Raw genomic sequence first — 24,475 nt, 5'->3', positions numbered from 1 at the left:
ATTATGTGTTAATTTCTCGATCTTTGTTAGATGTGTGTGATTTTTAATTAAAAAACTGTCCCTTAAAAAACATTATTGATATTGTATCTTCATAACTTGCTTTTTTATGAGAAATTTTTTTTTTATTATTTTATCAAATTTTCGGAAACGGTATTCAAAATACATGTTATTAAAAAAATAATAATATACCATTTCATTTTTTTTTTATCATATATCCATATTTGAACAGGGACGTAGAGGATCAAATACTGATTCCGATCATCATATGAAAAGGTCTCAGTCAGTGTCACAGCAATTAGGAGGTAAGCCAAGCTCAGATTTACTTGGCCTAAACTTGTTCAATCCTAGCAGTACGCCATCGAGCGCGTCGACACCGACCGGTAGCCACCCTTACGCCCCGCTGCAGAGTCCACCGCCACTTTCCACATCGCCGACTCCGTCGCAGCCGCCGCCGCCACAATCTGCACCGCCTACACATTCTCATACCCGATTTCCAGGTAAGTCCTATTAACGCTTATCTGCTTGCTGAATGGAAGCTACAAATTTATTGAGTCATTATCAAATATAAATTCTGCGGAATTTGCGACACCAAATAGCAGTCAACTTATTTATTATGATACCTATATATGTAAAAAAAAAATATTAAGATATGAGTTACGAATATCGCTTACAGCAATGTACTAAATTGAAACATATTTTTTATTTTTACATGAAATTAGGAACAAAAGAAACACACACACACACACACACACACACACACACACACACACAAGAATATTTGTAAAAAGAATCACATTTTTTTTTAGATGGGGATTTATTTTCGGAAGTTGGAGACATCACACCGGCCTTGCCACCCAAGCAATCCGCATCCTCAACGCCGACGGGATCGATCGTAATACCCAGACCGCCATCGCGCCGAGGAGAAGGTCCATCACCACGCGGTAGAATGTCACCTGCGACGATATCTCGGGCTGATAGCGTCGCTAGCCTGGAATTTCGCACTGCTGGTGTGGGCGTGGGATCTTCGCGGGGACCATCTCCACTCACGATCGGCCTAGCGGACACCATTCCGTTGGCAGTCGCTTTCCATGAGATAGTGCATTCCTATTTCCGTGGTACGGATGAAACCCGATGTCAAGTAAAACTAAGCGGTGACATGATGCTCTCCTTTCCGGCTGGCATTGTCACAGTCCTAGCAAATAATCCCAGTCCTGCCAAGCTGACCTTCCGCGTGAGGAACACCAATAGGTTAGAGAGACTGTTGCCAAACAGCCAACTTATCAGCATGTAAGTCATGTTTACTAATCGCTTTGATCCTTAAATCGAAAAAAGGCAGTTTGATGAAAGAAGAGATTGTATTTATAGGGACGCAACTCAAACTACCGTCGATAGTACAATCTTCGAATTCAACATGAGTGCCTTAACTATGTTGCTTCGGCGGCAAGCTGAACAGAATCCCTCGGCCTCGTATTTCAATGTAGACATCCTCAAATATCAAATCAAATGCAAGGAAGGTGCTGGTTCATGTCCTTTTCAATTAGTCGCATATTGGAAATGTGAAACAACCCACACCGATCTCAAGGTAAGATATTTAGTCATTTTTTTAAAGAGAAAAGATGTTTGAAAGAAACAAAAGCGACAATTTCGTCTATCTCGCTTGATGTCGTAGTCGTTGCAAATTAATTGTTTTTGATTCTAGATCGATTATAAGTATAACAGTCGCGCCATGGCCTCGCCGAGCCCTCTACTGAATCTCCATGTTGCTGCGCCTATTGATGGCGGTTTTAAATCGTTCAATAGTAAACCATTGGCACAGTGGCTGCCCGACACGAATCGCGTACTATGGAAATTTACGGAGCTTTCGCAACATAGCGAGGGTAACGGAGTTGGATCCTTGAAAGCGCGAGTCGAGCTCGAACGCGGCCCGGGCAATCAGGGCACGATATTTACACAGTTCAATTGCGAAGGGACCACATTGTCGGGTGTCGAATTTGAGCTTATAGGATCTGGATATCGGTTGAGTTTGGTGAAGCGAAAATTTGTGTCTGGTACGTTAATTATATAATCAGGAATTTTTTAATCTTTGGATGATTACACAAAAAGTTATATGGAAAAAATATTTTTTGTATTATTAAAAACATTTTTTATAACGAGAAATTCGTTATAATAAATTATTAATGAAGGATGAACATGAATTAGGATGAGCCCGCAAAAACTTTTATTCCCGATTTTTTTTGTAACTAACTGATTTATACAAAGTATGCCAAAATACATTAGTTTTTAAAATTAAGGATTATATATAATTGTGATAAATTTAACTATGCATTTTGTTAATAAAAACGACAAGTTTCTGCAGAGCAATATTCATTACAAAATAATAGCTACAAGATAAAATTTTTGATTGTTTAATTAAAGCAACTTCCCGATTGCCATTTTGTATCTTGTTTTAAAAATGGTACTATTACAAAACTGCTTAAAATTGTTTAAATATAAATTAAAATTTATAAACATTAAATGTTTTAAATTTGTTATAAGAAGGATGTAAAGAATTTCAGTGTTCTTTTAAATTAATTATTTATTAATAAAAAAAGAAATGATTGTCGAAAAGCATAATCTTCATAATTTAATTTTCACTAGTTATCACAGTTTGAATTATTTCAGGAAAATACATATGCGACGGAGACTTGGATTCGCGTTCAAGGTACGCCGCACCGCCATCTAATGCAGATTGACGACTTCCAGAATGGGCGCCTCAATGGGAGAGCCAGCCCATTTAATATTGGTACTTGCTTAATCATTCACTGCCCATATCACGATTATCGATCGTTCATATTCCGATTATACATGGAGAAACTTGTTGGATACCAAAGTGTGCATCGGCCGAAGATTAAATGGATCTTTTTGTAGAAATCATATACCGAAAAAAATAGATAGAGAAAAGGCGTTTACAACTGAAATAATATACCTTTTCTCATGAAACAAACATGATCCATGTTCTCTCTGCACGTTCAACGCCGAAGTCTTTCAAGTCTTCATTTATATTAAGCCATACTATATTTTATCTCGATGGGAACATACAATTACATACAATAGAAAATTTAGACATAAGACGACGCGTTCAACGCTAAATGTACTACTATTAAGTGCAAGCCAACCCTTTATGACTTCGCGACTAAAACGAACAGGTAAAAAAACAAAAATCTGACTTAATGCAGGACACACTATGACGAATGTGCATTCTATATGTTTTATATACAACTTGTATATTTTTTAATTTTTTTATATTCCCCACATCAAGGTACTACTGTACTACTGTAAACTAATAATACTACTGTTTTAATGAAGTTTCTATGATAGAATACGATAAATATGCGAGCAATCTTTTCTGTCGAATGAGAGAGATTCTCGCGTGAAGATCTTTGGTGTCCAGCATACTCTCCGATACGATAACTTCCGCCATTTATCAATTTCTCTCTCTTCACATAATCAAAATACGTCGCGACGTCTTTTTATTTTACTCCTCTATTAAAATAATGTACAACGCTCTTTATTGTTACGTTTTGCATTATTTTAATGCAATAGCATTATATATTGTTATGTTAGCATTATATATTGTTAATAATCGTGCGGAAAGAGAAAAAATATAAACGACCATTAAGTATATAAATATCGATTTTAAGTATATTAATTTAGTATTTATACTTTGGAAGGTAGAAGCATATTACACGTGGTGAACGAGCCTTTCGGCAAGAGATTCTGGCACGTACTAATTTTTAGTTCATTTTTAGTTCATTTTTATGCGCGCGAAGATGATAATATTAAGTAAGCTGTACGATAAAACGCGAGTAAAAACTGTTTAACTGGTGGGGAAATAACGAGAGACAGCGAGAAGCGATAGCAAGAGAAATAGAGATAAAGAGTTTAAATCAACGATACTTTTTTAAACATTAGCACATGTTGAATGCGAAACGAATCAAATACGATTCTGTATTTTTGAACGTTTAAATGTTAAAACACAATTTTGACGTCGATAACAGAATTTTAGCTTTAGGTATAGCTAACGGCGAACAAGGAAAGTCGTTTATCTAAATGTTTTAAATTGAGATTCTTAGTATTATACGTAAAATGCTGAAAGTTTCGTACCTATTGCGATTGTGGCGCGTTCCGTTTTCGCCTGTGAAAGCGTATTCTCGTTATAGTTATATCACACTTGTTCACACATCACATCCACAATTGCCTCCTCTTCGGTTTTCGGCCAGAGTCAAATCCTGATGATCTTTTTAAGTGCGCATCAATGATGACAACTTTTTTCTTTAGAAAAAGTACCATAAGAAAATAATTTTGAGATAGCAACTGATCTCTGACAAAAGGACTGTTAATTTTCAATATCAAAAGGTGGCAATCGTGATCACATTTATTGCTTTATACAAATTGATTGATTTGATCAATTATATTACGAGGTATCACGGACTAATGTTAAGACATTTTATACAAGATATTGATTCTCAATAAGTAAGTCAATTTCCTAAAGGCATTATTAAACAGTCGATTTATTTGTGTCACTACTTTTTTTATCTTGGTATTGATCATTTGCCAATCAATTAAAAATTAATACAGACAATTAATTATGACAATTGAATATCTCGAACTAGATTGATCCAATAATTTGACAAATTTAATTCATGCACAAGATATGTATTATATTCATATTTTTAAAGAAAAATAATGATTGTGATAGTAAATTATTTAATGTTGTGCAATACAATTGGTTTCAAAAATAATTTTATTTTCTCTAAACATATCTTTAGATTATCTCTTATGATGATATTTAACGCATTAAAAGTCATTATTATATAGTATATATTATATAATATAGACGAACATGGTTAAAGCAAAATTATTTTATTGTCGAATATTATGCATATACACACACACATACACACAGTATACGCGCACGCATACACACACAATTTTTGTCTGCTGAGAATTTGTTGGCCGTTAATGAGTTAAATGTCAATCTTTTATTGATAAAATTTTTTTCATGTTTTGAAGTAACAAAATTATTCTTCTTATCGTTTCTTCGATATCTTATTATATCCAAACACATTTCGAAAAACGTGGAATCAGTTTTTTATATATTACGTATATATAAGATCGTAAAATAATGTAACTCTTATAAGAAGTCTGATTCAAATTATACAAATCCGGCGCACTCGATATTTTCTTCCGTTTTACATCGACAAGCGATAATCTCTGGTTCTAAGAGAATTTAATTCTCCTAGACTGAAACTTAAATCTTATCGATAATAGAGAAAGTTCGTTTAAACACTTCGAAAGTTGAAAAGTCAATGGGCACTAAAATACGCCAATTTACGTCTTTTCATTGTAACAATCACATGATGCTAAACGTGAAGTATCATTTCTTATACTTCTCGTTGCTAAAAGAAATATTACGATCAGTAAAAGATTATTATAATTGTCATCGTTATTGTTGCGTCTCAACGTTTTTGCGATATTCTCTATATGTTTCTCTTTCTCTCTCTGCGCGCCTATTTTTCACGAATAACGCGAAAACGTTATTTTCGAGATTGCTTTTTAATTATAAATCATGCAGGGAGGGGCGATACACCAAGGTCTATACGAAGAGCAATACAAAAACATCTGTGACCTATGACGAAATTCGAGTAATCACTCCATTTGAGATAATCCATCGTGCGAAATGAATTATGTTGTTCGATATCGAGTTGTGGATATTGTTTTTCTATTTCATTTATTGTTAGACTTCGAGAATTTATGATAATGGAAAAAAAATTCTAGACTTTATTCCATTATTAATATGATACGCGGTTGTTGCTATCTTTCGCGTTGAAAATTTGCGTACTATATATAATTGGAATATAACATTTGTAATAACATGACAATGGAGTGATTTCTGAAGAATCGACTGAGCTCTCCTGTGATACACAGATGTCACTATAATTTCGTAATAAACATTTGTATTGAAACATACATATACAATGTATCGTAATCACGTTATCGCTTTCTTCCTGATTGATCCCGAAATGGTGACGATAATAACGATGCCGAGGAATATGTGGGATATAAGAACAAAACTCTCCATGTTCAAAAACTCTCAATGTTCTCCAATTTTTTATTGAATTATTGCAATTTTATTGCTTCTGTATGCGTTCAGTTAAAAGTTTTAATTAAAATGTACGAGGTCAAAGAAGCAACAATTTAGGTCTCCGTATTTAAATTTTAGAAAAAGAAAAGATATGGATTTAGATTAACCAAATGTTATTAAAACGACAGGCCTAAAACTACATTACGGAAATTTCAAAAATTATTTTCTTGTAGATAAGATTTATTTGTTTCTTTCTTTTTATACATCTATTACAATAATCTGAAAATAGAAACTTTGACGATTTTTAGTTAACTCTGCGTATAAGACTATAGGAAAAGGGACCCAATTCGGATGGGATCTTAATATATATTATTATGAACTTGAATACTCGTTAATTTGTCACTTATTGTTTATTAAAAAGTTATTAACACAAAATAAAGTGTTATTAATTATGAATTCTGTATTATATGTATATTTATTGTAAAATATAAATGAGGATGAGGCATCATCTCTTCTTTTTAATAAACATTTCTATTTTAATGAACATCTCTGACTTAACTTAATCTACTTTTAATTTGAAATTGGAAAATTCTTCCTATATATTTAAATATATGAACGAAATTCCCAAATTTTACATTAAAATTAGATCAGATTTTTTTTTTAGTTAGATTAAATTTGAACGGTAACGGGCTCCTTCTCTACATTTATTTGAAACATATAAGAGAAACATACAATAAATAATATAGAATCTAAATTTAATATTTGTTTGCATGCGTCAATATATTACGATAATAGCTTTTTAACAAACAATGAGCGACGAAAATAGAACCTTTTAAAGATTAGATTGATTTTGATAACCGAAGTTACTGCAACTAATTGTAAATCCCTTTTTCTTTAATTCTATCTCTTCTTGGAACATTCTTCCATAATTTTCTCAAAAAATGGAGGATTTGAGCTTTAATTTTTATTCTCTTATCTTCCTCCTTCCATCCTAAGTCATTTCCGTTTTGTCCATTGATAAATGCGTTTTTTCTATTTGTTCTATAATTATAATAACAACGCGGACAAATCGCGAGTGTTGATTGTTCCGATAAGAAAATTTGTAGTTATAAATGATTAATATTACACGCTTAATCAATGGAATTGATTTTACAAAGAGACGTAAGTGTCCATCACATACTAGTTGCGCGGTAAAAGAGGAAAAAAAAGAAGAGAAGAAATAAGGGAATTGCAACGCAATCGCGTACATAACACAGGCGTAATTTCTTATACATAATACAAATACGAAAACTGTAAATTAATGCGATACAAATATTGCGCGATGCATAGCGAGCGGTTATGTAAACTTGTTGACATGTAATATGTCCTATGTTCTAATAAAGATTTAGGATATTTTCTATAAGATATTTTCTATAACAATTGCGACGGCATCGCTTAAACACATATTTTGATACATAAAATAATTATTAATTAATAGATACTTTATCAAAAAATACAATAATGTTCCGCGTCAAGTGTACACGCAATCATACATGTCATCACTTATCTATAATACGGGTGTCAACCAGTTAAAGAGACTCTTATTTCAATAACAGCTGATCCAATCAAATTCTGAGTAGGCTCAATTGAACTCAAATGATAGCTTAGAATTGAATTATATAAATAATTATATAAATAACTGACTACGGCTGTGTGCGAGATATGCGAGGTAAGTTTGTGCGTTTTATTGTACACGCCGACTAGAAATTTGATTAAATTAAACGCAGTAAAATTATTGAGTAGAAATCCACATCGTTGTCCTATAATGGCCGTCGCGTAAATCAAATCTAGATACGCACGTTGGAGTAAGTATTCTCGAGTAAGTATTCTTAGGAGTAACATATGTTGTTTGTTTCTTTAAACACTATTTGATTAATTTATACTAATACGTAAATGTTAGTATGGTACTGTAATAATAGATCTATAATTTACTTTATAAAATATGATTTAAAAACTCTCGAATCTCTCTATAGTTGCATGACCTTACCACCTATTTATCAAGGAATATATTTTCTAGATTTTTCATCTTTACAGATAAATTACTTTTATCTACAGTTTTTAAATTACGAATTGATCAATATATTAATTTTTGTTATACTTGCCTCATTTGTCTCTTTTTTTTATTTGCTTGGACATTTGAATCTTGTGTAAATTGCTATCAATTTTTGTTGCCTTCTCGCGTAAATTTTCTCAATATCTGTCTCAATGTCTCATCTTCTTTGAAACATTGGATCAGTGTATCTTCATATCTAAAATAGAAATGTTACACTTTATTTGATCTACAGAAAACTCACGAGAAAATAGAATTTTGAAAGAAATATGCTCAGCTTTTTAATCCATTAATCTTTAATTCTATATAATATCAGACTATGTGTATATACATTGTTGTAACTATTTTTTTATTTTAGTTTGTTCTCTTAATTACATCCTGTTTGTCATATCATATTTATCATTTCATTTACAGTCATGAAAACATGAATTTATTTGTGAAATTTTCTATCAAAATTTTGATCACCTAAATTTTTATCACCGTATGATTTAAAAACGTAAAGATAAAATATGAATATAATTTTGTAATTAAAGATTTATCGAATATTTTTGTTATACATATGAAAATATAATGTAAAGTAATTATATTTTCGTATAATGATATTAAACATGCACATTACTTTTAGATTTAATAATTGCACAATTGTAAAAATTAAATGTTAACACTCCTTCTCTTCTATAATATTCTGAGGGACTTCTTTATATAGAATGTGTAATAAATTCTATATATATATCTTATATATATATCTTACTTTAGTGGTATTTGGCTATCCTCACGTTGCACGGCACCCAAAGTGTGGACTCTCTGCAACACAGTATTCGCCACTACCCTCTCATACTCCAAATATTTTTCATCCTGGGTGAACCATAAAGCCACTGCGCATCTCTTGCCACTACGTATACCTTGAACGCCATGAAGATTTTCACCGCCGGCAGAAAAAGCCACCATACGTCCACACTGAGGTCGAATAATACCTTGAACGCGACGTCTCTTCCAGTCTTCTACGAAGAAGAACTCGCCGCCATCGAAATCATCATTGAGATATAAAATCGCCGAATAGTCCCGCCACGTATACGCGGGATCTTCTCGCAAGCAGAAACCATCATCTTTTATCACGCAGTTATCAGCGTGAATCTCATGACTAAGATCAGTTCTATTCGCCGGCGAATCTGAAAATAATGATCTAATGAATTTTCTAGAAACTTTTTAGAAACAGATACATATACCTAATCTTCATCCTTCCTTAGACAACTTGTTACATTACTTGATTAAATACATATTTTATTATTATATTTTATATAATGATCATTTTGTTAATAAAAAGAATTTTTTATGAAAATAAAATCAAATGTTATAAGCGAACCGATCCACAATAAAATATGATCTGATCGATTATTTATATGTTTAATGCCATACCAAGTGTTATGATGCGAGCATGCCAGCGAAAATGTCGTCAGAAGCACGAGGATGCGTCAGATGAAAATTACCGAGTAAAGCTGTTCGGCAGACCAAATGGGTGTAGGTGAAATACAATGGTCGATCAAGGTCGAAATATCTTTCCACGTGATTGCGAGCTTCTTCTGTGCGTTGCAGAAATAGCTTCAATAATTCTGGCTTTGTTAGACCGAAGTAGACCATCTACAATTTTTTATAAGATGATAATAAATTTTGCCAAAATGAGAAAAATAATAAATATGGAAGGAACATAATAAAGAACATTTTCGGGTATCAATATATCTTTACCAAGGCTATTCTACCAACGGTCACACCTTCGAAACGCTCATAAGACGAGTGTGGACTTTTGTTTTCTTGATAGCCGTCTCCTTCCACAGCAATCTAAAATTTATGAATTATTCATATATTTTAATATGCAAATCTTTGCTTTAACGAAGATAAAATTTCATTCGAATTCATTTTATTTGAAACTTATAATTGAAATGTTATCAAGATCATGATGCAAAAGAATTAAGAAGAAAAACATTTCGTAATCGTTTAATCTTCGATGGATAAAATTAATTTCGACACCTGGGCAAGTTGCATGAGTAGATTACAATCGGTGAAATTGAGAAATCCATCAGCCACGTAGCGGTTCCTTCCGCCAAGCTCGCTTTCTTCTGCTATCAATCGTGCATTGTTCGTTACTTTTAGCTGTTCCATGACACGATCTTTTCGTATCTCCGTCTCTTCATTGTCCCGGAAAGATGATAGATTACCCACAAATCGCGTTCGAATGGATGGCGAATGACCAGGAGGTGGATGCAAGATTGGTTTCGAGGAAAAGTCCTAAAAAAATAAAAAATGAGATATGTGAAGAAAAAATAAAAACATTAATAACACATATATAATAACACAACATTGGATAATAACACAACATTGGAGGTAAAAATTGAATCTTTTTATTTTGTTTCTTTATTGATTGTCTTATAAATCTTTTTCCTCGCGCCTATATTCTTATATAGATATGAACACAAAAGTAAGTAGGGTTGCATTTAAACAGGCGATTAAACGAGAGACTTTAATAAAGATAAATTATGAGCAACTTACATCCAACGCATTGACTCCAATTGCCTTTATATTATTATGTATACCATGCCTTTACATTGATTATATTCTTGATTATTAATTTAAGGAGTTGTTTACTAAAAATTCATTTTAGTATTTAAATTAGTTTATTAAATTATGTGCAATATTATTTTAACTTTAATATCTCTTAATCTTGAATTTGTCTCAATTATTTTTATTTTATTAAATTGTGACAATAATAAAAATAAAGTTTATTTTTTAATATTTTATTGTTGTCGGATATGTAAGTGTATAACATGTCGTATAAAAATATTAGTATTAGGTCTAATGATAAATGCACTCAACACTGAAGTTCACCAATTATGTCTAGCTGATCAGTTTAAGCACGATATGGTCAGGTTTATTTATGCATCGTCCTTTAAACAGAAGAATTGCTTATACAGTAAAGAATACCTTACGATTTCCAATCCGTATGGAACAATTGATGAACAAATGTATATATAGTTATTATTTATAAATAAGTTAGCAGATATGTTTTTTATTAAGATTTCGCTTTTTACCTTTCCTAATTCCTTCTTGTTGGCTTTTTTCATATTTATTTTCTTGGTAAACTCGTTAAATCTGATGTCAATCGCAGCGAACTCCACCGCTATATAATTCATTAGCAACAGCTCATATTCTTGCCGCTTCACATAGGAAAGTGCTTCCTAAGAAGTATTCTCATTAATTCTTATTAGATTTATAAATATATTAAAATTTTTTTTATTTATTTTACCGATTTTCACTTATTTTAAGTGCTGAAAATTTAGGAATTTTCGTTTAGAACACTTTGTATGAGGATAAATGTAAACTACTTTTCAATGAAAATTCCCGGATATTTTCTTTGAAATTTTTCTAGTATTAAATACGTAACATTTACTATATATTTTTACAATAATTATATTTTTTTCACATACCTCTCTTGGTGTAAAGTACTGCTCTTTCACTTTTGGTTGAGAACTATAATAGTCTTTGTTATGCAGCATTGCTTCGTCAGCAGGTAAGAATAATAAGTAACTTGCAACTGCTGCACAAGCTGCTTTTAAATTACCCACTGCATAAAATAAATGAAAACTATTATTTGTATTCTTTCGTTCATATATTTATTTGATTAAGTAATATTTTAAGCAAATATTTTTATATATTAAACTGAAAAAAATTTAATTGATAAAAAGAGGGAAAGAAGAAAGAGAGAAGATGATAAATCATACAAAATAAAATTTTCTTGAAATAATGCAAGTTAAAGAATAAATGCATATTGCACAAAATAGTACAAAGAACAGGAGACTTAATAGTTTTAGAAATGATGTTGAACTGACATTGAGATTGCTACAATTTAGAAATTAATCCAATTAATTTAACGACAAGGGATGATTCAGGAAACTACTTGATGAAGCTGTTGAAGTATTTGCTTTTGTTAATGGATGGAGATATATTGCAACAAGGTCATTATAATTCATAATTTACTTACATGTTACTTATCTTACATGAATATTCCAATTATTAAATTATACTAAATTAGATAAAATATAAATGAAACTGATATCAATACGTATTATTCAAAGGTTTTCATTCAGAAATAATTATATATTTTTTATTTTAAATAAACATTTATCTGTGGAATACGTTTGAAGCATTTGAGAGAATGCAGTGATATGATCTACATGATATAATTTGTCATAAAAAACATCAATTTGTTCAATAAAATAAATCATTTTTTTGCCAAAATACTCACATTTATAATAAGCGAATTGCAAGTAATTATAATGACTTCTAAGCAAATCACTCTGAAAATCGCCATTTACATTATTTAATGCAAGCGAACATCCACGTTTGCATTTCAAACAGAACGTAAAGTGATCTGAAAAAAATTAAAGAATAAACAATAAACAAGAAATACTTTCAGTAATTATTAATAATCTACTTCAAATTTCTCCTGGAAATTAAAAATGCAGTTAATCGTATTATCTAAAAGCTTATTAACAATTTAATTCAATGAGAGTGTAGTATTTAATTTATTTATTACTATAATTTGTATAAAGAAAGAATTCAATCCATTAAATAATAATAAAATCGATTAAGAAGAAATTACGCGCACATATTATGTGCATTGTAGTTATGCTTTTTAGTAATGCATAAACTTTAATAAGAAACTTGTTTAATATTTTTTTTTAATTTAATTACTTAATTTAATTACTTAATATTAAAGCAGCAAACAAATAAGCTGTTTTTCTAGATTGAATAATTCCGCGCCCAAATAAAAATTAAAAAGTATAAATTATATTTAGATTAAAAAGCATAACAAGATTAAAAAGCAAAAATTATAAATGCATTTTTTTAATTTGAATTCATTAATTTTATTATTTATTGTTCTTTATTAAGTCAATTTATGTATCTTACTTGCTACCGAAGAGGTAAATTCAGGATACCATCCTTGATTGAAAGGACCCTCGCAATAGATCCTGCATTCCTCCTCGGATTCTATGTAAAGCTCGAGTGAACTTTCAAATTCGGTCACAGCTTTCGCATAATATTCATCCTCGTATGCTTTGACACCTCGGATATACTTTTGAACAAAGGGGGCTGCCTCCAAATTCACGACCTTTTCCACGGTCACGTTGGGCAAATTCAAGTAGTATTTCAGGTTCTTCTTAGTCACCTCGTGATTGGGATGTAGGGAGAGAAAGGTGAAAGCTGCGTTCGCCGCATCTTGATATCTTTCTTTCTGGAAAAAATTATTTATAAATATTGTAATATTAATTATAGATTAATAATTCTGAAAATATATATATTTTATTTTATGATATATTAAATTTGTGTATATTTTTATTATTATAAGCAAAAATATTTTTGCATCTTTAAAAAATTATCGTATTTCTGAAAAATTAACAAAAATTATATATGTATCTTGTAAAATATGTATTCTTGATAAACATCAAATAATATTTTTATTTATTTCGGATTATATTGAGATAATAGCGATCATCATGTTAGAAGTGTACAAAATATACTGGAATTTTAATTTCGATAGCAGATGATACGAACAATACCATATCGTCTGTTCGAGGATACAAATGGAAAATAAGATTATGTTTCAGTTTAATGCTGTAAACACGTCTTTTGTAATTTATTTAATTAAAATTTATTAATAATTCTTTTTAATTAAAACTTTTAACTAAAATCGAGAGTTCTATAGATTTAGTGTTACACATAACGATGCACAAATTCCTAAAAATAAAGTTATATTTGTTATTTAAGGGAGATGATGCGAATCAGTTTTTCGAATCATGTCGTAGTTGTTTAACTCATAATTTACGCAGCGGACGCGGATACCAAATATCTACTACTATAATTACGTAATCTACCAGATTAGGATCCGGGGAGAATAGTATTTTCGTAATGCTTTTTATGATATCTTCTATAAGTGAGCAGAGACATACATCTGCGTAAAATCAATTTATCGGTTATTTGTAACCGAAAGAAATTAATAAATGATAAAAATAAAATAAAATATATCAAATAAAATTATATTAAATCAAAGTTAAAATACTGCGTAAATCATATCATAAATATTATTAATAAGATAAAATGAAATATGATAAAATGTGTATCTTTTATATTTTATGGTTTAATTATTATAAAAAGAAATATTGTAAGTACAAATATAAATTATAAGAATTAATATAAAATGAAAAATAAAATTATGTTTTAATTTAATGTTGTAAGCATTATTTTTGTTTGTAACTTATATGAAAAGTTTGCAATATTCGATTATTTAAAGTTTCGGTCAAATAGATATATTTTCATACCTGAAAATAACAGATATGAAGATACTCGTAGATGGCAAGGTCAACAAATTTCCTCTCCGTGGCGTGTGGGAGTCGTTTAAGCGCCCCCTCACCTGCGATTTCTCGATAATCCTGATTACATTTCATTAGACAAAGCGTCTCTCTCACTTTTCTTTCATAAAAGTGCAAATCCTCGATATCCTCCACGAAGATTGGCGAAGAACCTGTCGCCTCAGCTTTACATTTTCGCCGGCAAATTATTACCAGGCGTTTGTATGCTTTATATCTATGAAATATTATGTAAATTTACATTAAAAATATGGATTTAATATATATGAATTGATTATATATTGCAATCGATATTTAAAAAAATTTTGTAACATAAATAGATATTTTATAATATAGACAATTGTAAGATTTTTTAAAATTATTATTTAATTCTACTCTTTTTTTAAATTAAAATATCTAACATGTCTAATATATTATACTTGTGTATTATGCGACTTATTCTTTTTTTCCATGCTATTTCCTTTTTCAAAAATTTGTTTTCTTCGTAAAAAATATTTTCCTTCCAAATTTTAATGTAATTTTATATTACTAAACATACAAAAAGCTAAAGAAATCTCTCTCCTTCGAAAAAATTTTTAAAAAATGCATTAAATTTTAAACATTTCAGAAGAAAGCACTTTTTTAAAATGAAATATTTAATTAAATTAATAAAATACATGATATTTTAGAATTAATATAAATTAAATACTCAAGAATCACTTTTCAATTTAAGTATTGTAAACTATTAATAAATATGCAAAAAATTTCATAAAAATATTAAATATATATTTTCCTTAAAACGAGATACCAGAAAACGCACTTATAATTTTAAAAACTTTAAGGCCCGATTGCACCAACGTTACTTTGATTTTAAAACGAGACAGAGAGAGTTTTAAGTTCCGCTTAAAGTCAAAGTAACGTTGGTGCAACTGGACCAAAGAATTTTTAATAAAACATAAAATTGGAAACTTAAATAAAACTTAAAAATACCTCATAAAATTAATATACATTGAGTGCTTATGAAGAAGAGAGTATCGTCGACGACGAGAGGATAGTTATAACAACGTACCCATGCAGAGCATCGTTAAATCCCGCGACGCAGCCGTCCCAGTCTTCCTCGAGATAGGCCTGGACCGCGTTCTCAAAGATCTGGGCGAGTGTGATGTTGCGCACGCGTTGCACTTCGCGTGCGACCGATTCACCGTTGTCGATCTCATTGATCTCGATCTCGTCGTTGCGAGCGTGACACGCGCACGCTCCGAGGAGGATCACGAGTGGTAGAATAAACCTCATTCTCTCACGACTCCTCCCAATGGACTGCACAGCACACGAAGTGTACAGACCAGACGGTCGTCTCGCGTCGTTTCTCGTCGTCGTTAACTTCGGAACGCGTATACACGCGTGAGATATCGTCCGCATGTACGCACACGCGTAAACGTGCCGGTTGTAGATATAGGGTGATTCATATGCGAAGGACGCCTTAACTTTGCATACAAATTACATAGACTAGAATAAATCAAATATATATGTGGGAGAGAAAATTAAGTAAGAGAGAATTTATAATGAAGCAATATTGAAGTTGAGAAAACATTGAGATATGGATATAATATATGAGATGACATATTGAGCAAAATAAATATAAAATACAAAGTCAATTATGTAATAATATTATGAAATAATATTAAATAAAAAGAAAATGAAGAAATTATTAACTTTCTTAGCATTTCGATGTTAAAAACATTTTTAAAAACTTTCGTGTATTTTATGCATAAAACACTTACATATAATTAATAAGTAAAATGTATTTATTTTGCAACTTCCGTCTTAAATCCGATTTATCCGTTTTCTTTTTCTTTTATCAGCGTACAAGATATATTTAGAAGAAAGAAACAGACTGTTAATCAACTTAACATTTTTATTATGCGATCTTTTATTTGAAAAATAATCATTTTATTCAAAAATAATCATTTTATGATACAAACTGGAAATATCTCTACTTACGGGAACAGAGAAGACTTCAAACTTCAAACAGCGTATTGATGAAAATAATGCTAAATGTTATGATTAAAACTCCAATTAAGATAATAACAGCTGGTTATAAATAAATACTTCATTTATACATTAAATGACTCAACGAACCATTTCCGATTATAATATTTCCAATTTTCTGCTTCGTTAATCAGAAAAAGCGTAAGTGGTCTTCGATGAGTTCGATGAGTAATTGGAAAGTATTGTCGAATAAATGAGCGAAATCAAAATTAATTGGTGCTGTAATATAAAAAGAAATTATAAATTATTTATCTATAAATAAAAGAAACGAAGAAATGCTTGTTACTAAGTATACGCGACAGACATTTCATTGACAATTTCGATAGATTAAAATAAATTACATAAAAGAAACCTTTTTCTCGTCGGACGTTGCGTGTCTCATTTCTGATACCTTGCGTATCAAATGATGCAGACGTTGACATAGGAAATAGTAGTATCACTTCTCTGAATCCCATGCATTTTGTGTTTAAACACGCATGGACCACGTGTCACATCGTAAATATTATTCGAGTTAAAATGGTATAGTATATAAATAGTTCATTAATCTTAATTAGCATACCCATTCGGTGAAGAGTAGGACTTGATTTTTGACATTTAATTATTTATTATATAATATTATATAATAATCATTCATAATCATCGAATGCTACCAAAATTTCTTGAAATATAAAACTTTAAAACTTTCTTGAAACATATAAAAAATACTTAATATTAATATTTAATATAAAATTTTAAATAATATAAAAAAATAGCTAGGTAATCTGAAATAAATTCTTTCAACGAATATAATGATATAACTAACAATAAGTAGTGTAACGAAAAACTTATAATTATTGAAAGAACTTCAATTGATTAATATTTTGTTTCAGTGGAATTAAGGTCTGAGTCTATTGCCAGAAACAGAATTTGAAAAATTCTGCAAACGGACTGCAAACTAACACTGTGAAATTATAAAGTTAGTTGCGACGCTGTACTATTTAATAAACAGTGTGCTATTCAATATATATCCATGAAAATGTAGCCTTATTTCGTCATAGTTTATCATTGTATGCTTGTTGATCATGAAAATTCTATTTCTATACTAAAATAAATTAACTTTAATCTCGATTCAACTATCATAACTTTGTGTGAACACTTTTAACATTAAACCTTTGTATCGATGAAAATCCATTTAACGGCATATATAGAGTGTCAGAACATTGTAATCGCTTGCTTACAATAATAACTCGGTGATTCTAGAATATAAAATTAATTTTGAACATTACTTCGATTGGAAAAATATTGCAATACTTGACAAAGAACGTTTCCTTAATAAATGACAAATATCGGAATATCTTCATATCTTCATGCAAAAAAATAATCTCAATTTGCGTTCAGATACGGAAGGCTTATATCATACTTCTCTACAGATAATAAAAAACACAAAAAAAATAGTTTTATTTAGTTGATTTATGTAATTTCTTTGTAATTGTTTATACATTGCCTTTGCCTCCTCTTTTAATATTTATTTGAGTGACAACATATCTTACTTATTATTTGAATTATATTTCTGTAGTCATATTTCTGATGAGCTATGTTTAACGTGATTTATAAGATTTCTTGAATCCGCAATTAATTTGAAATATTATTTCATTGTAATTATCTTTATTTGATCCAATGTTTCAAAGCGGCTTCTTTTCATCCTTGGGGTGAGTCACCGACCTTCTTTCGAATTTTCTGCTTAAAAAAATTATATTGTATTGTTTAATGTTTTGACAGATTGTATAACATCAAATATTTCTTTTTTAGAGAGACTAAAAAACAATATAAATAAAACAATATAATCTGATATATACGTAAGATCTTCGACTGAAGAATCACATTATGCTGCTAATTAATTGTTAACTCTCATCTATAATAGAATTTTCCTTTTGCATTGCAACATTTATGAGTAGGACTAATTGAATTTTGATGATTAGCTGCTAATTAGAGGAATCAATTTGTTGCATGGGTATTATTTCTGGACTCCTTTCTAGTCTCCCAGTAAATGGACGTATCGCAAATCTTGCTGTCAAATCGTTTTAATAGCGTTTGTATGGTCTCCTACACACAAATATGATGAAAATGATGAGACCTTGCAAGGCGTTTATGATGTCGGCAGGATACCAGATGACTGTGGTACAACATCAGCACCAATATCTACGACATTATCTCCAAATTATTCCCATCATTACGAATAGCTTCAAGTACATATTAAACCTGTGAGCAAATATATTTTTGTATTGTTTGTAATCACAATCATTACTATAAAATATATTAATAAAATATACACTGCTCAAAAAAATTATACAAAAAAATTTTGGGTAAAAATTGATCAATTTTGACTGACGAATTTTGCGAAAGATTATCAGATAACTTTTTTTTTTTAAATTAAAGCTTGAAATCCCAACTTTAAAACGCTATGACTAGATTTTAAGTTTAATACACCCCTACCATTGTAACTCCCAAAATATGAAGAGTGTTTGTCATATTGAAAATTGCAAAGTTTAATGGAATACATGGACTTCGTAAAATTTTTTTTGGGAGTGCTGTTTGCAGCGGTCTAAAATTCGAACTTTCGTCTTTAATTTAAAAAAAAATGAGTTGCAGTGATTTTTTTTCGCAAAATTACAGCACTTTAAAGTAGTCCTCGCATTTTTGACCTCTGCTTATTTTCATTGTGGCGCATGATCTCACAATCTCTCTCAACAGATTAATTATATGTATTTTCTGGTACAGAATCGTGTCAATGAAAAAAAAAATGTTACTGATGATAGTAGCACCCGTGGGTACGTAAAAAATATAACGTTTGTGCTTTTTCTGAAACAAAAAACAAATTCTTTGTATTACACTACACTAACATATGTAAATAATGTGTCCATTATTTAAATTAAAAGTTGTTAAAATTTAATCAAGATTTCAATTAAGAATTAATTTTCTAGCATTATCATTGCCAATATCACTTACCACCGAACCAAAATCTTTTTTCGCAAATTTCTGGTCGGACCAAATTTTCTGGAGAATATTATCTATGATAGCGCAGATAATGTTGAGAATGGAGACTCCCCATAAATCGAATATATTATAAACTTCTTTTTGTGCTTTATTCTTGTTCGATACGGACGGAGATCTCTATAAAATGCGATGTTTAGTAAATAATAATTTAATTATTATCCAATATATAATATCTAATATATATAATATGCGTTCGAAAATATCTTATCTCTATCTTTAAAATTAAAGCTTTGTGAAATAATAATAATAAAAACTCACACATAAATACATATGTTCATATATATAATATAAATATTTTTAGTATATGTACTGGTTTCTCAGTAAAAAATTTTTCATGCATAAATATGTAAAAATATGTATAAACATACATAAACACGTATAAATATTCATAAACATGTATAATTATATATGAAGTATCCATACATAGTATATCTATACATATATCGTAAATTTATTTTTTAGTATAATAGGAATAATAATAGTAATGTGAAAACATAAATATAATTAAAGGAATAATTTTTGCATTTGTTTGTTTCAGACAAAAAAGTTTGGAAAAATGAAAAAAAAAATATTCTTACATAATTATGCATAATTTATACATAAAATTTTTTTTATGTTCTCCAAATTTGATTTTTTCTAAAAAAAATAATACGAAAATTATCTTTTTAATTTTTAATGTTTTCACATTACTATTATTATTTCTATTACATTAAAAAGTAATTTTACAAAAGAAAGAAGAATGTATGAACATTCATGGACATATTTCATGTATATGTATATAATTATACATGCTTACGAATTTATGCGTGTTTATGTTTATACATATTCGTGTATGAAAAATTATTTACCGGATTTCAAACTGCACATATATCCTATCTTAAAACAGAAAGTTCTTTTATAAAGTTTTCTATTTGATTAATTTAATTTAAATATTTTGTTTTGAAACATTTAAGAAATATGAAAATCATTAAAATCAATGTTTTGCACTGCAATGAATGAAATTAATTCATTCAACGAAGTTATAGTTACACGTTACTTTTTTGGTAACTTTACTGGTAACTACGTTACTATTTTTTTTATAACTGTAGTTTTTTATAACCGTAGTTAAATTTGTTTAGTAACGGTAACGAATTTTACAGTTACTTTTATTGTTACTTTGCACTCGATTGGACACAAGTCACTCATAGCGAAATTAAGAAAACTTCCCCTATTGAAAACAAAAATTACACAATTACAAGATGAAATCATATAACTTTGTGACATAATTTTTTTCAGTAGGACCTAGACACCCACTCGCTGTGATTGGTGGTCGTCGATTTAAAAAAAAGTACAGAAAGGTAATGAAAAGATACTTTTTCATGTAACAGTAACTACAATGAGTTACTTTTAAAAATCAGTAATTAGTAATGATAACTGTTACTTTTTCGAAATAACAAATAATTGTAACAAACTTATTTTTAAAAAGTAATTTTACATTCTCTGGTGAATAATATACGTTGTATAATATTATACTTGCGTATAATTATGATGGAAATAAAAAATATGTTAGAAGCAGCCCACTTGTACATAGTTCCACATTACATTGATTCAAATAACATGCAAATAACGAGCATGCTCACATTTGGCAATCAGTTTAAATATCAGTTTAAACATTAAGTTTCATTCAATAAAAGTTTAAAATTAATTAAATTAAATTAATTTAATTAATTACGAGCACATCTTATTACTTCCACCATGCGTATAATATTATATGAGATATATTGCTCACCTAAATATCTATCAAATATCGAAGCATATTACATCAAAAAAAACTTGATAAAAAGAAGAAATAGAGGATAAAAAAAATGAAATTAAATAATGTGTTAATCACCAAACATATATTAGAATGACAATTATTTGGAAGATAGAAATATTATATCTAGACTACTAATTTTATATATAAGTATATATAAGCAACACATTATTACATTACTATATCATTCCAGGCTTACTTTGAAAATAATGTAACTTAAAAAATATTATTTTCGAATTATTATCATGAATAAGTTAAATAAAGATTACTCTATTAATTATTAAAAATAAAGTAACTTAACAATTCATTCGCCAAATAGCACTTGTGTTTCTCTTAAGGTGTTTCAAAGAAATTATAATGACCTTCTAAAAGAGTGACATATTTTGAGTTGTATTGTTGTCACAAATAAAAAGAGAATCTTTTACAAAAAATATTTAGAGTCAAGCCAATTTTAGTGATTGAAGTTTAAAGAAATTGTTTCACTTTGAATTTAATCATTTTTAGAGCTGATCGAGGTAAATTTAAAAACTGTTTTGTAATATTCTGAGTTATATCAGTTTTGATAAATTATTCCGGATTTGTTATAATTTTATAAGAACTCACACACAACATACACACAAAATCGTCACAACTTAACAGGGATATAATTTTGTTGTGAAACAAAAATGATAAAAATGATATTTGATTGTATTTTTAAGAATACATTTTCAAAAGACCTTATTATTGTTTGCATTATATTATTTGATTAGTCAATAATTTTTTGTCAAGTTAAAAAAATAGTTTTTTCCCTTTTTTGAAATTTAATTTATTTAGTTGTTATTTTTAAATAATGGAATAATATAGTTTATACACACCTAGTGCAACGCAATATTTCACTTCACTTAATTCAAAAAATTGGCCAAAACATATAATCGCGTATGTGATGAATAATGAATCCACGTGTGTATGCAATGTATAATTATGGATAGTCTGGAATATTGGAATATATTATATATTATAATATATTATATTATAATATGGAATATATTATAAATGTCAACAGCAGTAACAGCAAAGACAGTAAGAGGCAAATGGATAGAAATATTGAAGATCTCTAGTCTGATGATTATCATCATCATCATCCTCATCATCATCATCATAAACGTTATCACAGACGATCACGCTGTATATGTCTCCAGACAAAATGGCAAAGCAATAATCCTCTGGTAAAATAAGTTTGCTATAAGTAAACAAATAGCCATATTGGTGAGAAACAAGTATGTATTAGGAAGAAGAATTTCGCGATCATATCCTTCTGCAACGCACGAATCGCGAACAGTCAAAAATAATTCTTCGACTGTTTCATCCTCGGAATCATTCCCGTGTTTGTTTAAGTTTAGAAGAGCGTTCATGTTCATGGAAAAGTGTAATTATCTTCTCCACAAGAGATGCATCGTCCTTTTATCGTTAAAATGTTACCAAAAGGACAACAGAACTGAATATAGTAATACTATTATTGCATGCTGTATATTTAACAAAAATAATATTAATTATTCTGTTGGAATTGAATTTGTACGATATGGAATTGTTCTTGTCTTCAGTTTTGAGATTTTCATTAATTTCTTCAGTTTTGAGATTTTCATTAATTTCTTGTAACGTGAAATCATTGATCTCTGTCGAATTCGCGTAAAACTCCATAGATGTCTGATTGTTATTTTCGTAATTTTTTATTATATATTCACAAGACTCGTATTGCTCCGAATCATTCTTGCAATTGTTGTTTGTAGAATTAATACAAGATTCATATTGCATTTTCTTATTATTTTTAATAGAATTTTTCTGTGAATTGAACCGTGTTAATTCTATCTCTTCATTTCGATATTTCGTAGAATTTACAAGAGAATCAGACTGCATCGTCGAGTTGTCGTTCTGTTCATTTGTAAAATCATCCTGAGGTTCCGAAAACGAAGCAACAAGCAGAAATACGAAACAAAATGCAATACTTGGTGGACACATCGTTAAATTATTGAAGCGTCGAATTCACAAAACCAATTTAGTATTTTTTTATGCTTGATGTTTTGTAAGTAAATATTTATCGTAATGTTATCAATTCTGGAAAGAAAGGTAATGGCTTCATTCTACAACGATTTGGTCTTGGAAAAACAAAAAATGAGGTTTTTGGAGTGAGCATGTGAGTGCAAATTAGAAAAATCTATGATATTAAATGAAGAAGATACTTCGCAGGCCTTTTATGAATAATGAAAGAGTGATAAAGAAATGTTTATTTTTTTTTTTAATTTTATAAAGAATTAATTTTTTATCTAGAATTAATTTTAAGAATTTCTAAAATTAATTTTATATCTAGAGAGATCCAACACGATTTCTTTGGAATATATTGTATAACTATTTAAAATAATTCATAAAAAAGTGGTACAGCTAGGAAGTGGCCTACATCTCAATCGAATGATTAATTATACGTGAAGACGAACAATTTTATTTGTTTAGAATTATTAATTATTAATTATTAATTCCGTCGTATTGCATGATAGTTTTTATCCTAAGCACAATCCATAATGTATAAAGTGACATATTATAGAAATTCCTGTTGCCAAAATTGATTGTATAACTAAAAGTGAAGAGTTTGACTGAAAGTAGTATTAAACCACTCAAATCAATTAGGATAACTTCGATATATATGCCGCACTTAAAAAAACTTAATTTATTAAATGTTATTTACTATTTTTAAAGTAAACGAACTATTTATATCAATAAAAACTTTGTACTATTACTATGAAAATGTTATAAATCTGAAATACTCATCTTTTGTATTAAAAAAAGAACGTTTTGAAATTTGTTTGCATTTTTGTCGTATATCCAATAGGGATGGGATATATGGCTACTTATAAGGGGAGAAGGATATGTACGGCTCATAAAAAGTTTACAAATTATGTTTATAAATAAGACGAAAAATTACACAGTAATTCATAAAATACAAAGTTTACAAAGTTTTT

At 29.3% G+C, this 24,475-nt stretch overlaps 2 protein-coding genes and 1 pseudogene across 7 annotated transcripts in view; 1 reads left to right on the top strand and 2 right to left on the bottom strand.

Annotated features, from left to right (window-relative positions):
* LOC108684077 (F-BAR domain only protein 2) overlaps positions 1 to 9,036 on the top strand; it is a 21,490-nt gene extending 12,454 nt beyond the window's left edge. For 3 of the 6 annotated variants that reach the window (XM_018188140.1, XM_018188138.1, XM_018188137.1), the window contains exons 8-12: positions 230 to 497; positions 807 to 1,287; positions 1,366 to 1,582; positions 1,700 to 2,048; positions 2,662 to 3,537. In XM_018188140.1, the coding sequence (XP_018043629.1) occupies positions 230 to 497; positions 807 to 1,287; positions 1,366 to 1,582; positions 1,700 to 2,048; positions 2,662 to 2,732 (1,386 nt within the window). In that variant the 3' untranslated portion in view covers positions 2,733 to 3,537. Of the gene's footprint in view, positions 1 to 229; positions 498 to 806; positions 1,288 to 1,365; positions 1,583 to 1,699; positions 2,049 to 2,661; positions 3,538 to 3,710; positions 4,614 to 8,969 lie in introns of those variants that run through there. The other 3 variants (XR_001931620.1, XR_001931619.1, XM_018188139.1) reach the window with 3 other exon arrangements.
* LOC108684079 (prolyl 3-hydroxylase 2-like) lies at positions 8,270 to 15,960 on the bottom strand. Its single transcript, XM_018188141.1, has 11 exons — positions 15,681 to 15,960; positions 14,585 to 14,849; positions 13,176 to 13,500; positions 12,511 to 12,636; positions 11,693 to 11,829; positions 11,297 to 11,443; positions 10,239 to 10,496; positions 9,957 to 10,049; positions 9,701 to 9,851; positions 8,965 to 9,382; positions 8,270 to 8,412 (listed from the first exon to the last, which is right to left on the bottom strand). The coding sequence occupies exons 1-11, from the start codon at positions 15,902 to 15,904 to the stop codon at positions 8,322 to 8,324; spliced, it is 2,235 nt and encodes a 744-aa protein (XP_018043630.1). The 5' UTR covers positions 15,905 to 15,960; the 3' UTR covers positions 8,270 to 8,321.
* Positions 15,961 to 18,634: 2,674 nt separating this feature from the next.
* LOC108694965 lies at positions 18,635 to 23,480 on the bottom strand (annotated as a pseudogene).
* Positions 23,481 to 24,475: the final 995 nt, after the last annotated feature.

This window comes from Atta colombica, unplaced genomic scaffold (assembly GCF_001594045.1).
Source record: "Atta colombica isolate Treedump-2 unplaced genomic scaffold, Acol1.0 scaffold126, whole genome shotgun sequence".
Lineage (NCBI taxonomy): Eukaryota > Metazoa > Arthropoda > Insecta > Hymenoptera > Formicidae > Atta > Atta colombica.
The sequence above is the reverse complement of the archived record's forward strand: the minus strand, read 5'-3'. Positions and strand labels throughout refer to the sequence as shown.